The sequence below is a fragment of the Trichomycterus rosablanca genome, chromosome 7 (assembly GCF_030014385.1).
Source record: "Trichomycterus rosablanca isolate fTriRos1 chromosome 7, fTriRos1.hap1, whole genome shotgun sequence".
Taxonomy (NCBI): domain Eukaryota; kingdom Metazoa; phylum Chordata; class Actinopteri; order Siluriformes; family Trichomycteridae; genus Trichomycterus; species Trichomycterus rosablanca.
In genome coordinates this window covers 24,484,250-24,499,828 of record NC_085994.1, presented here as the reverse complement: position 1 = coordinate 24,499,828, position 15,579 = coordinate 24,484,250, and the positions used below count along the sequence as shown (strand labels likewise).

The 15,579-nt window shown below is 41.8% G+C and overlaps 1 protein-coding gene across 3 annotated transcripts in view; it reads left to right on the top strand.

The window, feature by feature from the left end:
* Positions 1–15,579, top strand: part of ift122 (intraflagellar transport 122 homolog (Chlamydomonas)) — a 131,601-nt gene that overhangs the window by 34,567 nt on the left and 81,455 nt on the right. For all 3 annotated transcript variants that reach the window (XM_062999160.1, XM_062999162.1, XM_062999161.1), the window contains exon 9: positions 11,756–11,947. In XM_062999160.1, the coding sequence (XP_062855230.1) occupies positions 11,756–11,947 (192 nt within the window). The remainder of the gene's footprint in view (positions 1–11,755; positions 11,948–15,579) is intronic.

The following is a 15,579-nucleotide window of genomic DNA, read 5'->3' as shown; positions in this document are numbered from 1 at the left end:
ACGATTAGTCGACGTAATCGATAACGTCGACTATAAAAATTTGTCGACGTGGAATTTCATTGTCGACACGTTATTATTGCAATGCACTAATGGCGCAGCGGGGAGTTTATGAAGACAGAGAGGCGAAGATAAAGAGACTGAAACCTTCTAAAGTATTTCAGCCAAAATAACCCAAAGAAACGAGCTGGACGCAGACACTCAGAGTTATGGTTTCACACCAGCACTACGGTGAAACGCCTTGCAGCCGTGATGAGCAGCGTTATTACGGTACGTTTTTACACCGCTTTGTGCTTTAACCAACGTAGTTAATGTTTGTTAATGCTAGAGTACTTGTCGGAAAACTATCTAAGAGTTCGCTATTTTTCAGGTTTGTTTGCTAGCTAACGCATTAAGTGCAATAGTTTAGCAGTCATTTATATGAGTAACGTTATATAACTTAACATTATAACCTAACGTTACCCTGTCTCGTCTTCCATATTTTTTGCTCTCGTTAATGAGAGCATTCATTCTAAATAATAATAATGCTGTCCAAAGCTTTCTTATTAAATGGAATTTTTTTAATGTGATTGTGTATTAATGTTTCAAATATATTTAATTAAACTATCAAGCTTAAGTTTCATATTCATGTTTCATGGGTCATTATTTTAATTTGATATTGGAACTTAAATAACATAACAGGGTTTTGTTATGTTAAGGCAGAGATGGAGGGTATGACATAATCGTTGACTAGTCGACTAATCGAAAAAATAATCGCCAGATTAGTCGACTACTAAAATAATCGTTAGTTGCAGCCCTAGTTGTGCTGGTATGAGTGGATCAGACACAGCAGCACTGATGGAGTTTTTAAACACCTTACTGTAACTGCCGGAAAAATATCCAGCCAACAGCGCCCCATGGGCAGCGTCCTGTGACCACTGATGAAGGTCTAGAAGTTGACCAACTCAAACAGCAGCAACAGATGAGCGATCGTCTCTGACTTTACATCTACAAGGTGGACCAACTAGGTAGGAGTGTCTAATATAGTGGACAGTGAGTGTCTAATCCACTCATAGCAGCACAGCACACACTAACACACCACCACCATGTCATTGTCACTGCAGTGTTGAGAATGATCCACCACCTAAATAATACCTGCTTTTTGGTGGTTCTGTAGGGGTCCTGACCATTGAAGAACAGGGTGAAAGCAGGCTAAAAAAGTATGCAGAGAAACAGATGGACTACAGTCAGTAATTGTAGAGCTACAAAGTGCTCCTATATGGTAAGTGGAGCTGATAAAATGGACAGTGTGTATATTATATACTCATTTAAACAAGTTTTAGTTGGTGAAGTTTTTCTACAGCGGTACTGATGAGGGATGAAGAGCGTAATGCAAACGAAAGCACATGGAACATGATGCTCAGCACTGATTAAAGTTGATTAATGGAGGGCTCAAATCCCTAGGCTAGTTTGGAACAACTGGTGGATCTGCTCCTCATCACCTCCTTCCTGCTTCTATAGCGAAAGGAAAAACAGCATGAGCTCCCATTTAGAGTGGGAGGAGAGATTTGAAATGTTTTATAGAATGATGACCTAGTACTAGATCTCCAGCTCCCTGTAGCGCAAGAATTGTGAGGAACTACAGAAACCATGCCCCCCCCCCCATCTCATTCTTTCACCACTCCTGTAGAGCTTTCTAATCATAACCTGTAAGCCTCTTTTCCCCCGGGGTATTTATGGGAAGTGTAGTAATTAAGGGCAGATTTGTGCAGGCTGCTTGTAACATCGCTATGAAACATCAGCCCAGACTGGAGCTCTCACTGCTCTACATTCTCTCTTTCTCTCTCCTCTCTGCACATATGCTGTTTGCCTTAGACTGCTATTAATAGCGGCAAATAAAACGTCGTTGTCCGAGGGGGTATTTCAATAAAAAGAAATGGAGGCCAGACGCTTGGCCTGGGGTTTTGCTATGAGGGGAAACAGATGCTCTGTGTGCATGTATATGTTGAGCAGGGTTTAGAATTCTGACATGACTTTGCACTAACCAACACAATGGGGGCCATTTAGAAAAATGATGTGGGCCAGTCATGCCGAGACAGCTAAATGGGCCGTTTTGGCTTTGATCTGAAGAAACAAAGTGGGAAGACAGGACCCAGACACTAAATCGTCCAAATATGAAATACACAGATCAGGCATAACATTATGACCACCTCCTTTTTTTTACTCACTGTCTTTTATCAGCTCCACTTACCATATAGAAGCACTTTGTAGTTTTTCTACATACTTTTTTAGCCTGCCTTTACCCTGTTCTTCAATGGTCAGGACCCCCACAAGACCACTACAGAGTAGGTATTATTTGGGTGGTGGATCATTCTCAGCACTGCAGTGACACTGACATGGTGGTGGTGTGTTAGTGTGTGTTTTGCTGGTATAAGTGGATCAGACACAGCAATGCTGCTGGAGTTTTTAAACACCTCACTGTCACTGCTGGACTGAGAATAAAAACAACTAAAAACATCCAGCCAACAGTGCCCCATGGGCAGCGTCCTGTGACCACTGATGAAGGTCTAGAAGATGACCAACTCAAACAGCAGCAATAGATGAGCGATCGTCTCTGACTTTACATCTACCAAGTGAACCAACTAGGTAGGAGTGGACAGTGAGTGGACACGGTATTTAAAAACTCCAGCTGCGCTGCTGTGTCTGATCCACTCATACCAGCACAACACACACTAACACACCACCACCATGTCAGTGTCACTGCAGTGCTGAGAATGATCCACCACCTAAATAATACCTGCTCTGTGGTGGTCCTGTGGGGGCCTGACCATTGAAGAACAGGCTGAAAGCAGGCTAAAAAAGTATGTAGAGAAACGGATGGACTACAGTCAGTAATTGTAGAACTACAAAGTGCTCCAAATGGTAAGTGGAGCTGATAAAATAGACAGTGTGTGTAGAAACCAGGAGGTGGTTTTAATGTTATGGCTGATCAGTATAAAAGCTGATATTTTTACGTTTCTATCAGTGTATCAGTACAATTTCCAGGAACTTTCTCTCCCCCTTAAATCGTCCTACAAATGCAGATTAAAATGCATTGTACCTCTCGACTGTAAAATGTTTTGTGTGAAAGTGCTGGGGGAGCTGACTGTGCACTTTACCATGACTCCTCTATGTATTTTCATGTTGTCGCAACACGCCCAGTGATTTATGATCTGCTCTTGAGGTCGCAAATGCTGACTTTATTCTATTTCACTCTATTATGTGTAACACATGGTCTGTTTTTTGGGCTGAAAAGTCAGCAGCTGAACAAGATTTGGTGGATGTGTTCCAAATTGCTTTGCGTTTCCTTTCAGTGAACACATATTATAGCGTTGCATCACTGACGGATAGCGACAGGGTCGAGGGATTCTCTTAAATCATGAAAACACCCCTAGCAATTTAATAATATTGCTTTTAGTCACGAAAGGTAAGAGCTCATGGTACATTTTAAAGCTTTTCAGTTTTAAAACATTCATCAATCAATTTTATTATTTTATTTTTTATTATATAAATTTTTTACTCCCATTTTTATGGGTTGCCACAGTGGATCCATCTGGTCTGCATACCTGATTTTTTTTTTTTACGCCGGATGCCCTTCATGGCACCGCCCTCCTCATTTTTATCTGGGCTTGGGACTGGCACTGAGAACTCACTGTCAGGTGGACCTTCCAGTGGCTAGGCTGTAGGGCTGGGCGGTATGACCAAAAATTTGTATCACGGTATTTTTGAATATTTTGACGGTTTCACGGTATATCATGGTATGTTTTATTTTTTTATGTTTTTTATATGTCTGTGGCTGATTCTACTGTCATAAGTACATAGAATATAAAAAGTTTTAATTTCACCATGTATATAGTGAAGGTTTTGAGTACTATAAGCAAACAACACAATATATGATGGAATCAGTACGCGCGAAACAGGTGCAATATATACAATTGTTATTGTTTATTTAATATTTAAGTATTGTACAACCCAAATCAGAAAAAGTTGGGACAGCATGGAAAATGTAAATAATAAAAAAACACAGAGTTTCTTACATTTACTTTGACTTTTATTTCATTGCAGAAAGGATGAAATGATTAGATATTTCATGTTTTATCTGTTCAACTTCATTTCATTTATTAATAAACATCCATTCCTGCATTTCAGGCCTGCAACACATTCCAAAAAAAGTTGGGACAGTTAAGCATTTACCACTTTGTATTGTTGCCATTCCTTTTCACCACACTTAAAAGATGTTTTGGCACCGAGGAGACCAAGTGATTTAGTGTTTCAGCTTTTATTTTGTCCCATTCTTCCTGCAAACACGTCTTAAGATGTGCAACAGTACGGGGTCGTCATTGTCACATTTTTTGTTTCAAAATTCTCCACACATTCTTTATTGGGGACAGGTCAGGACTGCAGGCAGGCCAGTCCAGTACCCGTACCCTCTTCTTCCACAGCCATGCCTTTGTAATGTGTGCAGCATGTGGTTTTGCATTGTCTTGTTGAAAAATGCATGAACGTCCCTGAAAAGACGACGTCTTGAAGGCAGCATATGTTGCTCTAAGACTGGTTCTCAAACTTTTTAGACCGAGTACCACCCATTATCAAACCAAAACTTCCAAGTACCACCTATGTTTCTCATCACAGAACCACATATGGCACAAATTAATTAGGTGTTATATATTATATATTGTATATTATATATACAGGTATATGTATATACAGTATATATATATATATATATTTTATATATATATATATATATATATATATATACAGTGTATCACAAAAGTGAGTACACCCCTCACATTTCTGCAGATATTTAAGTATATCTTTTCATGGGACAACACTGACAAAATGACACTTTGACACAATGAAAAGTAGTCTGTGTGCAGCTTATATAACAGTGTAAATTTATTCTTCCCTCAAAATAACTCAATATACAGCCATTAATGTCTAAACCACCGGCAACAAAATTGAGTACACCCCTAAGAGACTACACCCCTAAATGTCCAAATTGAGCACTGCTTGTCATTTTCCCTCCAAAATGTCTTGTGATTTGTTAGTGTTACTAGGTCTCAGGTGTGCATAGGGAGCAGGTGTGTTCAATTTAGTAGTACAGCTCTCACACTCTCTCATGCTGGTCACTGAAAGTTCCAACATGGCACCTCATGGCAAAGAACTCTCTGAGGATCTTAAAAGACAAATTGTTGCACTACAGATGGCCAAGGCTACAAGAAGATTTCCAACACCCTGAAACTGAGCTGCAGCACAGTGGCCAAGATCATCCAGCGTTTTAAAAGAGCAGGGTCCACTCAGAACAGACCTCGCGTTGGTCGTCCAAAGAAGCTGAGTGCACGTGCTCAGCGTCACATCCAACTGCTGTCTTTGAAAGATAGGTGCAGGAGTGCTGTCAGCATTGCTGCAGAGATTGAAAAGGTGGGGGGTCAGCCTGTCAGTGCTCAGACCATACGCCGCACACTACATCAAATTGGTCTGCATGGCTGTCACCCCAGAAGGAAGCCTCTTCTGAAGTCTCTACACAAGAAAGCCCGCAAACAGTTTGCTGAAGACATGTCAACAAAGGACATGGATTACCGGAACCATGTCCTATGGTCTGATGAGACCAAGATTAATTTGTTTGGTTCAGATGGTCTCAAGCATGTGTGGCGGCAATCAGGTGAGGAGTACAAAGATAAGTGTGTCATGCCTACAGTCAAGCATGGTGGTGGGAATGCCATGGTCTGGGGCTGCATGAGTGCAGCAGGTGTTGGGGAGTTACATTTCATTGAGGGACACATGAACTCCAATATGTACTGTGAAATACTGAAGCAGAGCATGATCCCCTCCCTCCGGAAACTGGGTCGCAGGGCAGTGTTCCAGCATGATAATGACCCCAAACACACCTCTAAGACGACCACTGCTTTACTGAAGAGGCTGAGGGTAAAGGTGATGGACTGGCCAAGCATGTCTCCAGACCTAAACCCAATAGAACATCTTTGGGGCATCCTCAAGCGGAAGGTGGAGGAGCGCAAAGTCTCGAATATCCGCCAGCTCCGTGATGTCGTCATGGAGGAGTGGAAAAGCATTCCAGTGGCAACCTGTGAAGCTCTGGTAAACTCCATGCCCAGGAGAGTTAAGGCAGTTCTGGGAAATAATGGTGGCCACACAAAATATTGACACTTCAGGAACTTTCACTAAGGGGTGTACTCACTTTTGTTGCCGGTGGTTTAGACATTAATGGCTGTATATTGAGTTATTTTGAGGGAAGAATAAATTTACACTGTTATATAAGCTGCACACAGTCTACTTTTCATTGTGTCAAAGTGTCATTTTGTCAGTGTTGTCCCATGAAAAGATATACTTAAATATCTGCAGAAATGTGAGGGGTGTACTCACTTTTGTGATACACTGTATATATATACAGTGTATCACAAAAGTGAGTACACCCCTCACATCTCTGCAAATATTTTATTATATATTTTCATGGGACAACACTATAGACATAAAACTTGGATATAACTTAGAGTAGTCAGTGTACAACTTGTATAGCAGTGTAGATTTACTGTCTTCTGAAAATAACTCAACACACAGCCATTAATGTCTAAATGGCTGGCAACATAAGTGAGTACACCCCACAGTGAACATGTCCAAATTGTGCCCAAAGTGTCAATATTTTGTGTGACCACCATTATTATCCAGCACTGCCTTAACCCCACTGGGCATGGAATTCACCAGAGCTGCACAGGTTGCTACTGGAATCCTCTTCCACTCCTCCATGATGACATCACGGAGCTGGTGGATGTTAGACACCTTGAACTCCTCCACCTTCCACTTGAGGATGCCCCACAGTGCTCAATTGGGTTTAGTCCATCACCTTTACCTTCAGCTTCCTCAGCAAGGCAGTTGTCATCTTGGAGGTTGTGTTTGGGGTCGTTATCCTGTTGGAAAACTGCCATGAGGCCCAGTTTTCGAAGGGAGGGGATCATGCTCTGTTTCAGAATGTCACAGTACATGTTGGAATTCATGTTTCCCTCAATGAACTGCAGCTCCCCAGTGCCAGCAACACTCATGCAGCCCAAGACCATGATGCTACCACCACCATGCTTGACTGTAGGCAAGATACAGTTGTCTTGGTACTTCTCACCAGGGTGCCGCCACACATGCTGGACACCATCTGAGCCAAACAAGTTTATCTTGGTCTCGTCAGACCACAGGGCATTCCAGTAATCCATGTTCTTGGACTGCTTGTCTTCAGCAAACTGTTTGCGGGCTTTCTTGTGCGTCAGCTTCCTTCTGGCATGACTACCATGCAGACCGAGTTGATGCAGTGTGCGGCGTATGGTCTGAGCACTGACAGGCTGACCTCCCACGTCTTCAACCTCTGCAGCAATGCTGGCAGCACTCATGTGTCTATTTTTTAAAGCCAACCTCTGGATATGACGCCGAACACGTGGACTCAACTTCTTTGGTCGAACCTGGCGAAGCCTGTTCCGAGTGGAACCTGTCCTGGAAAACCGCTGTATGACCTTGGCCACCATGCTGTAGCTCAGTTTCAGGGTGTTAGCAATCTTCTTATAGCCCAGGCCATCTTTGTGGAGAGCAACAATTCTATTTCTCACATCCTCAGAGAGTTCTTTGCCATGAGGTGCCATGTTGAATATCCAGTGGCCAGTATGAGAGAATTGTACCCAAAACACCAAATTTAACAGCCCTGCTCCCCATTTACACCTGGGACCTTGACACATGACACCAGGGTACTGCTGTACACTGACTACTCTAAGTTATATCCAAGTTTCATGTCTATAGTGTTGTCCCATGAAAAGATATAATGAAAAATTTGCAGAAATGTGAGGGGTGTACTCACTTTTGTGATACACTGTATCACAAAAGTGAGTACACCCCTCACATTTCTGCAGATATTTAAGTATATCTTTTCATGGGACAACACTGACAAAATGACACTTTGACACAATGAAAAGTAGTCTGTGTGCAGCTTATATAACAGTGTAAATTTATTCTTCCCTCAAAATAACTCAATATACAGCCATTAATGTCTAAACCACCGGCAACAAAAGTGAGTACACCCCTTAGTGAAAGTTCCTGAAGTGTCAATATTTTGTGTGGCCACCATTATTTCCCATAACTGCCTTAACTCTCCTGGGCATGGAGTTTACCAGAGCTTCACAGGTTGCCACTGGAATGCTTTTCCACTCCTCCATGACGACATCACGGAGCTGGCGGATATTCGAGACTTTGCGCTCCTCCACCTTCCGCTTGAGGATGCCCCAAAAATTTTCTATTGGGTTTAGGTCTGGAGACATGCTTGGCCAGTCCATCACCTTTACCCTCAGCCTCTTCAATAAAGCAGTGGTTGTCTTAGAGGTGTGTTTGGGGTCATTATCATGCTGGAACACTGCCCTGCGACCCAGTTTCCGGAGGGAGGGGATCATGCTCTGCTTCAGTATTTCACAGTACATATTGGAGTTCATGTGTCCCTCAATGAAATGTAACTCCCCAACACCTGCTGCACTCATGCAGCCCCAGACCATGGCATTCCCACCACCATGCTTGACTGTAGGCATGACACACTTATCTTTGTACTCCTCACCTGATTGCCGCCACACATGCTTGAGACCATCTGAACCAAACAAATTAATCTTGGTCTCATCAGACCATAGGACATGGTTCCAGTAATCCATGTCCTTTGTTGACATGTCTTCAGCAAACTGTTTGCGGGCTTTCTTGTGTAGAGACTTCAGAAGAGGCTTCCTTCTGGGGTGACAGCCATGCAGACCAATTTGATGTAGTGTGCGGCGTATGGTCTGAGCACTGACAGGCTGACCCCCCACCTTTTCAATCTCTGCAGCAATGCTGACAGCACTCCTGCGCCTATCTTTCAAACACAGCAGTTGGATGTGACGCTGAGCACGTGCACTCAGCTTCTTTGGATGACCAACGCGAGGTCTGTTCTGAGTGGACCCTGCTCTTTTAAAACGCTGGATGATCTTGGCCACTGTGCTGCAGCTCAGTTTCAGGGTGTTGGCAATCTTCTTGTAGCCTTGGCCATCTTCATGTAGCGCAACAATTCGTCTTTTAAGATCCTCAGAGAGTTCTTTGCCATGAGGTGCCATGTTGGAACTTTCAGTGACCAGTATGAGAGAGTGTGAGAGCTGTACTACTAAATTGAACACACCTGCTCCCTATGCACACCTGAGACCTAGTAACACTAACGGGTGACATGACATTTTGGAGGGAAAATGACAAGCAGTGCTCAATTTGGACATTTAGGGGTGTAGTCTCTTAAGGGTGTACTCACTTTTGTTGCCTGTGGTTTAGACATTAATGGCTGTATATTGAGTTATTTTGAGGGAAGAATAAATTTACACTGTTATATAAGCTGCACACAGACTACTTTTCATTGTGTCAAAGTGTCATTTTGTCAGTGTTGTCCCATGAAAAGATATACTTAAATATCTGCAGAAATGTGAGGGGTGTACTCACTTTTGTGATACACTGTATATATATATATGTGTGTATATATATATATATATATATATATATATATATATAATGTGTGTGTGTGTGTGTGTGTGTGTGATGGGAATTATGGCTTCTCGACGGGAGCAGGATCTTTTGGCTCGGTTCCTTTCAAAGAGCCGTTCAAAAAGTGACTCAACGCGCTACTAGGTAAACTATAAGACACGCCCGATATTAACATCAAATTTGAATTTGCATTAAATGTAGGCCTAATTCAAACATCACTTAAATTAGAAAGCTTAATTTCAAAACTACAGGGAAGAGACACTGTGGTTGCATTTCATTAAGTTTCAGAAAAATCCTCTCTTGTATAGAGATGTGACTGTGTTTGTTTCTGCTTTAAAACATAAGCACAATGAAATAATCCAATTTAACAGAATTAAACAAGTTTATAGTTTATTTCTCAATTATTTGTAATATACTACCAGCTCTGTGTGTGTGTGTGTGTGTGTGCTCGTGTGTGTGTTTAGCTCTCCGTGATACTGAAAGTGTTTTCGGATTTGAATATCGACAATAAACAGCTTTTATTACAACTTACGATCAATTCCCTCTACTAATGGAAGCTGAATTGGTCGATTACAGCCAATAAGAACTGTGCAGAAATAAATGACTCGGCTCCTTTCGTTCATTTCAAAGATCCGTTCAATAGAATCGGATCGTTCGTGAGCGACCCATCACTATATCTGCAGTTAGCACTGAGCATGTGAGTGAGAGGGGTGCGCGTGTTTAGCGGAGCAGCCTTGTGATGTCAGGAACGAGATCAGTGAGCTTCAAACGCAGATCTGCTCTGACAAAAGCAAGAGAGCTACTGATAACTTTACTTATAACTTTACTGATAACTTTTTATTTATAATGATTTATACTGATTTTTTTATTTATAATGATTAAATTATTTATTTTTTCGTTTCATGTAATTACTTTTCCGAGATTATCTGGCGTACCACCTCGTGCTGCTTCACGTACCACCAGTGGTACGCGTACCACAGTTTGAGAACCACTGCTCTAAGATCTCAATGTACTTTTCTGCATTAATGCTGCCATCACATAAATGTATTGACACAGCCCCATACCATGACAGACCCTGGCTTTTGGACTTGTTGCTGATAACAGTCTGGATGGTCCTTTTCATCTTTGGTCAGGAGCACACGGCGTCCATTAAAGACCTGGAATGCTGATTCATCTGACCACAATACATGTTTTCACTGTGTGATGGTCCATCCTAGATGCCTCCGAGCCCAGAGAAGTCGACGCCGCTTCTGGACATGGTTAACATAAGGCTTCTTTTTTGCACAGTAAAGTTTTAAGTGGCATTTGTACATGTAACTCTGTATTGTAGTGCTTGACAAAGGTTTACCAAAGTAATCCCTCACCCATGTGGTTATATCAGCTATTGTTGAGTTGCGGTTCTTGATGCAGTGCCGCCTGAGGGATCAAAGATCACTGGCATTAAGCTTCAGCTTTTGTCTTTGGCTTTTACACACTGAAATTCTTTCCGATTCCTTGAATCGTTTAATGATATTATGCACTGTAGAGGGAGAAATATGCAAATCCCTTCCAATCTTTCTTTGAGATTCATTGTTTTTAAACATTTCCGTAATTTTCTCACGCATTTGTTGACAAACTGAAGATCCTCTGATTATCTTTGCTTATGAAAGACTCAGCCTTTCCTGGATGCTGCTTTTGTACCAAATCATGATTACAATCACCTGTTGACATCAGCTGTTTAAAATCGCATCATTATTTAGTTTTTTCACCTTATTACTAGCCCTAAATTGTTCCCGTCCCAACTTGTTTTGGAATGTGTTGCAGTCCTGAAATGCAGGAATGGAGGTACTGTATATTAACAAATGAAATGAAGTTGAGCAGACAAAACATGAAATATCTCAGGTTTAAACTGTCTGCAATCAAATAAAAGTCAAAGTAAATATAAGGAATTGTATTTTTATTTTATTTGCATTTTCCATACTGTCCCAACTTTTTCTGATTTGGGGTTGTAATACAGTGATGTTGGACAGTGAAAACATTGGAAATCTTTTCTTTGTCTATTAAATAAAGGTTCAAGAGAATGGCTACATCTCACATTCTTGTTTTAATTGCATTTTATAAAAACTTCCCAACTTCTGGAAATGGGGTTTGTAAATATACATTGTGAATTTCCCATTTCTAATCCTGCTTGGTACCTGAAATTGTGCTTGTATGTTTTTTTAAAACCAAGATTGGAAAGGAAAGGCAGTTGAACTTCGACCCTTGCTGCGTCAGTTACTTCTCCAAGGGCGAGTACATAGTGATGGGTGGCTCAGACAAGCAGGCATCCCTCTACACTAAAGATGGCGTTCGGCTCGGGACCATCGGAGAGCAGAACTCCTGGGTCTGGACCTGCAGGGTCAAACCAGACTCCAACTATGTGGTAATGCTTTGTTGTTATTTATCCCCCGTGTCTGTGAGGGTTTCTTCCAGGGGCTCCGGTTTCCTCCCACTGTTTAAAGACATTCAAGTGAGGTGAATTGGAGATATGAAATTGTCCATGACTGTGTTTGATATAACCTTGTGAACTGATGAATCTTGTTTAACGAGTAACTACTGTTTCTGTCACGAATGTTACCTTAGTGGTGGGTTTAACACGCTAGGTGCCAATATGTGTGGAGGAATTGATTGGCTGATGTAGAATATGGAATACGACTTGATTTTGACAATGTTACATCCTTTCTTAGCCAGACTGACAGCGCTAAAATGCAAATGAGTAGCAGAGCCTGTTTTAGAAAGTGTGATCAGTGTGTTTCTGATGTATGTGTGTGTGTGTGTGTGTGTGTTGGAATGAGACTGCCAGAGAGAAATGATTGACTAACATGCAAATAACTTTAATTTACGAAGAAATAGAACCGCATCTTGTTAGTGTCAAAGTGATGATGGGGTTGTGAGAGTCAGTTCTGCTTCTAAATTCCAGCAAATCTAATATTTGTGCTGAATTATAAATGTACCCCTGGGCTTAAAATATCCTTCAGTCATCTGACTCTCCATCTGTATTTTTATATTCTTAGTGTTTTTTTTTTTTTTTTCAAATAGTAATCGAACCTGTTAAAACATTAATATATTCATAAAAATGAATGAACTCTCTTATTCATGGTGCTAAAAATAAACCGCACACAACTATAATAATTAGTTGTAGTAATTGGCATTATATTAATATACTGTATATTAGAATATACAGTGATCAGCCATAACATTAAAATCACCTCCTTGTTTATACACTCACTGTCCATTTACCATATAGAAGCACTTTGTAGTTTTACAATTACTGACTGTAGTCCATCTGTTTCTCTGCATGCTTTGTTAGCCCCTTTTTACCCTGTTCTTTAATGATCAGGACCCCCACAGGACCACTACAGAGCAGGTATTATTTAGGTGGTGGATGATTCTCAGCACTGCAGTGACACTGACATGGTTGTGGTGTGTTAGTGTGTGTTGTGCTGGTATGAGTGGATCAGACACAGCAGCGCTGATGGAGTTTTTAAACACCTCACTGTCACTGCTGGACTGAGAATAGTCCACCAACCAAAAATATCCAGCCAACAGCGCCCCGTGAGCAGCGTCCTGTGACCACTAATGAAGGTCTAGAAAATGACCAACTCAAACAGCAGCAATAGATGAGCAATCAACTCTGACTTTTTATCTACAAGGTGGACCAACTAGGTAGGAGTGTCTAATAGAGTGGACAGTGAGTGGACACGGCATTTAAAAACTCCAGCAGCGCTGCTGTGTCTGATCCACTCATACCAGCACAACACACACTAACACACCACCATCATGTCAGTGTCTCTGCAGTGCTGAGAGTTATTCACCACCTAAATATTACCTGCTCTGTGGAAAGCAGGCTAAAAAGGTATGTAGAGATACAGATGGACTACAGTCAGTATTTGTAGAACTACAAAGTGCTTCTATATGGTAAGTGGAGCTGATGAAATGGACAGTGAGTGTAGAAACAATGAGGGGGTTTTAATGTTGTGGCTGATATACAGTGTATCACAAAAGTGAGTACACCCCTCACATTTCTGCAAATATTTCATTATATCTTTTCATGGGACAACACTATAGACATGAAACTTGGATATAACTTAGAGTAGTCAGTGTACAGCTTGTATAGCAGTGTAGATTTACTGTCTTCTGAAAATAACTCAACACACAGCCATTAATGTCTAAATAGCTGGCAACATAAGTGAGTACACCCCACAGTGAACATGTCCAAATTGTGCCCAAATGTGTCGTTGTCCCTCCCTGGTGTCATGTGTCAAGGTCCCAGGTGTAAATGGGGAGCAGGGCTGTTAAATTTGGTGTTTTGGGTACAATTCTCTCATACTGGCCACTGGATATTCAACATGGCACCTCATGGCAAAGAACTCTCTGAGGATGTGAGAAATAGAATTGTTGCTCTCCACAAAGATGGCCTGGGCTATAAGAAGATTGCTAACACCATGAAACTGAGCTACAGCATGGTGGCCAAGGTCATACAGCGGTTTTCCAGGACAGGTTCCACTCGGAACAGGCTTCGCCAGGGTCGACCAAAGAAGTTGAGTCCACGTGTTCGGTGTCATATCCAGAGGTTGGCTTTAAAAAATAGACACATGAGTGCTGCCAGCATTGCTGCAGAGGTTGAAGACGTGGGAGGTCAGCCTGTCAGTGCTCAGACCATACGCCGCACACTGCATCAACTCGGTCTGCATGGTCGTCATCCCAGAAGGAAGCTGACGCACAAGAAAGCCCGCAAACAGTTTGCTGAAGACAAGCAGTCCAAGAACATGGATTACTGGAATGCCCTGTGGACTGACGAGACCAAGATAAACTTGTTTGGCTCAGATGGTGTCCAGCATGTGTGGCGGCGCCCTGGTGAGAAGTACCAAGACAACTGTATCTTGCCTACAGTCAAGCATGGTGGTGGTAGCATCATGGTCTTGGGCTGCATGAGTGTTGCTGGCACTGGGGAGCTGCAGTTCATTGAGGGAAACATGAATTCCAACATGTACTGTGACATTCTGAAACAGAGCATGATCCCCTCCCTTCGAAAACTGGGCCTCATGGCAGTTTTCCAACAGGATAACGACCCCAAACACAACCTCCAAGATGACAACTGCCTTGCTGAGGAAGCTGAAGGTAAAGGTGATGGACTAAACCCAATTGAGCACCTGTGGCGCATCCTCAAGTGGAAGGTGGAGGAGTTCAAGGTGTCTAACATCCACCAGCTCCGTGATGTCATCATGGAGGAGTGGAAGAGGATTCCAGTAGCAACCTGTGCAGCTCTGGTGAATTCCATGCCCAGGAGGGTTAAGGCAGTGCTGGATAATAATGGTGGTCACACAAAATATTGACACTTTGGGCACAATTTGGACATGTTCACTGTGGGGTGTACTCACTTATGTTGCCAGCCATTTAGACATTAATGGCTGTGTGTTGAGTTATTTTCAGAAGACAGTAAATCTACACTGCTATACAAGCTGTACACTGACTACTCTAAGTTATATCCAAGTTTTAGTTCTATAGTGTTGTCCCATGAAAAGATATAATAAAATATTTGCAGAAATTTGAGGGGTGTACTCACTTTTGTGATACACTGTATATTAATATACAGTGGGGTCAAAAAGTATTTAGTCAGCCACTGATTGTGCAGGTTCTCCTACTTAGAAAGATGAGAGGTCTGTAATTTTCATCATAGGTACACTTCAACTATGAGAGACAAAATGAGAAAAAAAAATCCAGGAAATCACATTGTAGGATTTTTAAATAATTTATTTGTATATTATGGTGGAAAATAAGTATTTGGTCAATAACAAACAAGCAAGATTTCTGGATCTCACAGACCTGTAACTTCTTCTTTAAGAAGCTCTTCTGTCCTCCACTCGTTACCTGTATTATTGGCACCTGTTTGACCTCGTTATCTTTATAAAAGACACCTGTCCACAGCCTTAAACAGTCCGACTCCAAACTCAACCATGGCCAAGACCAAAGAGCTGTCGAAAGACACTAGGAAGAAAATTGTAGACCTGCACC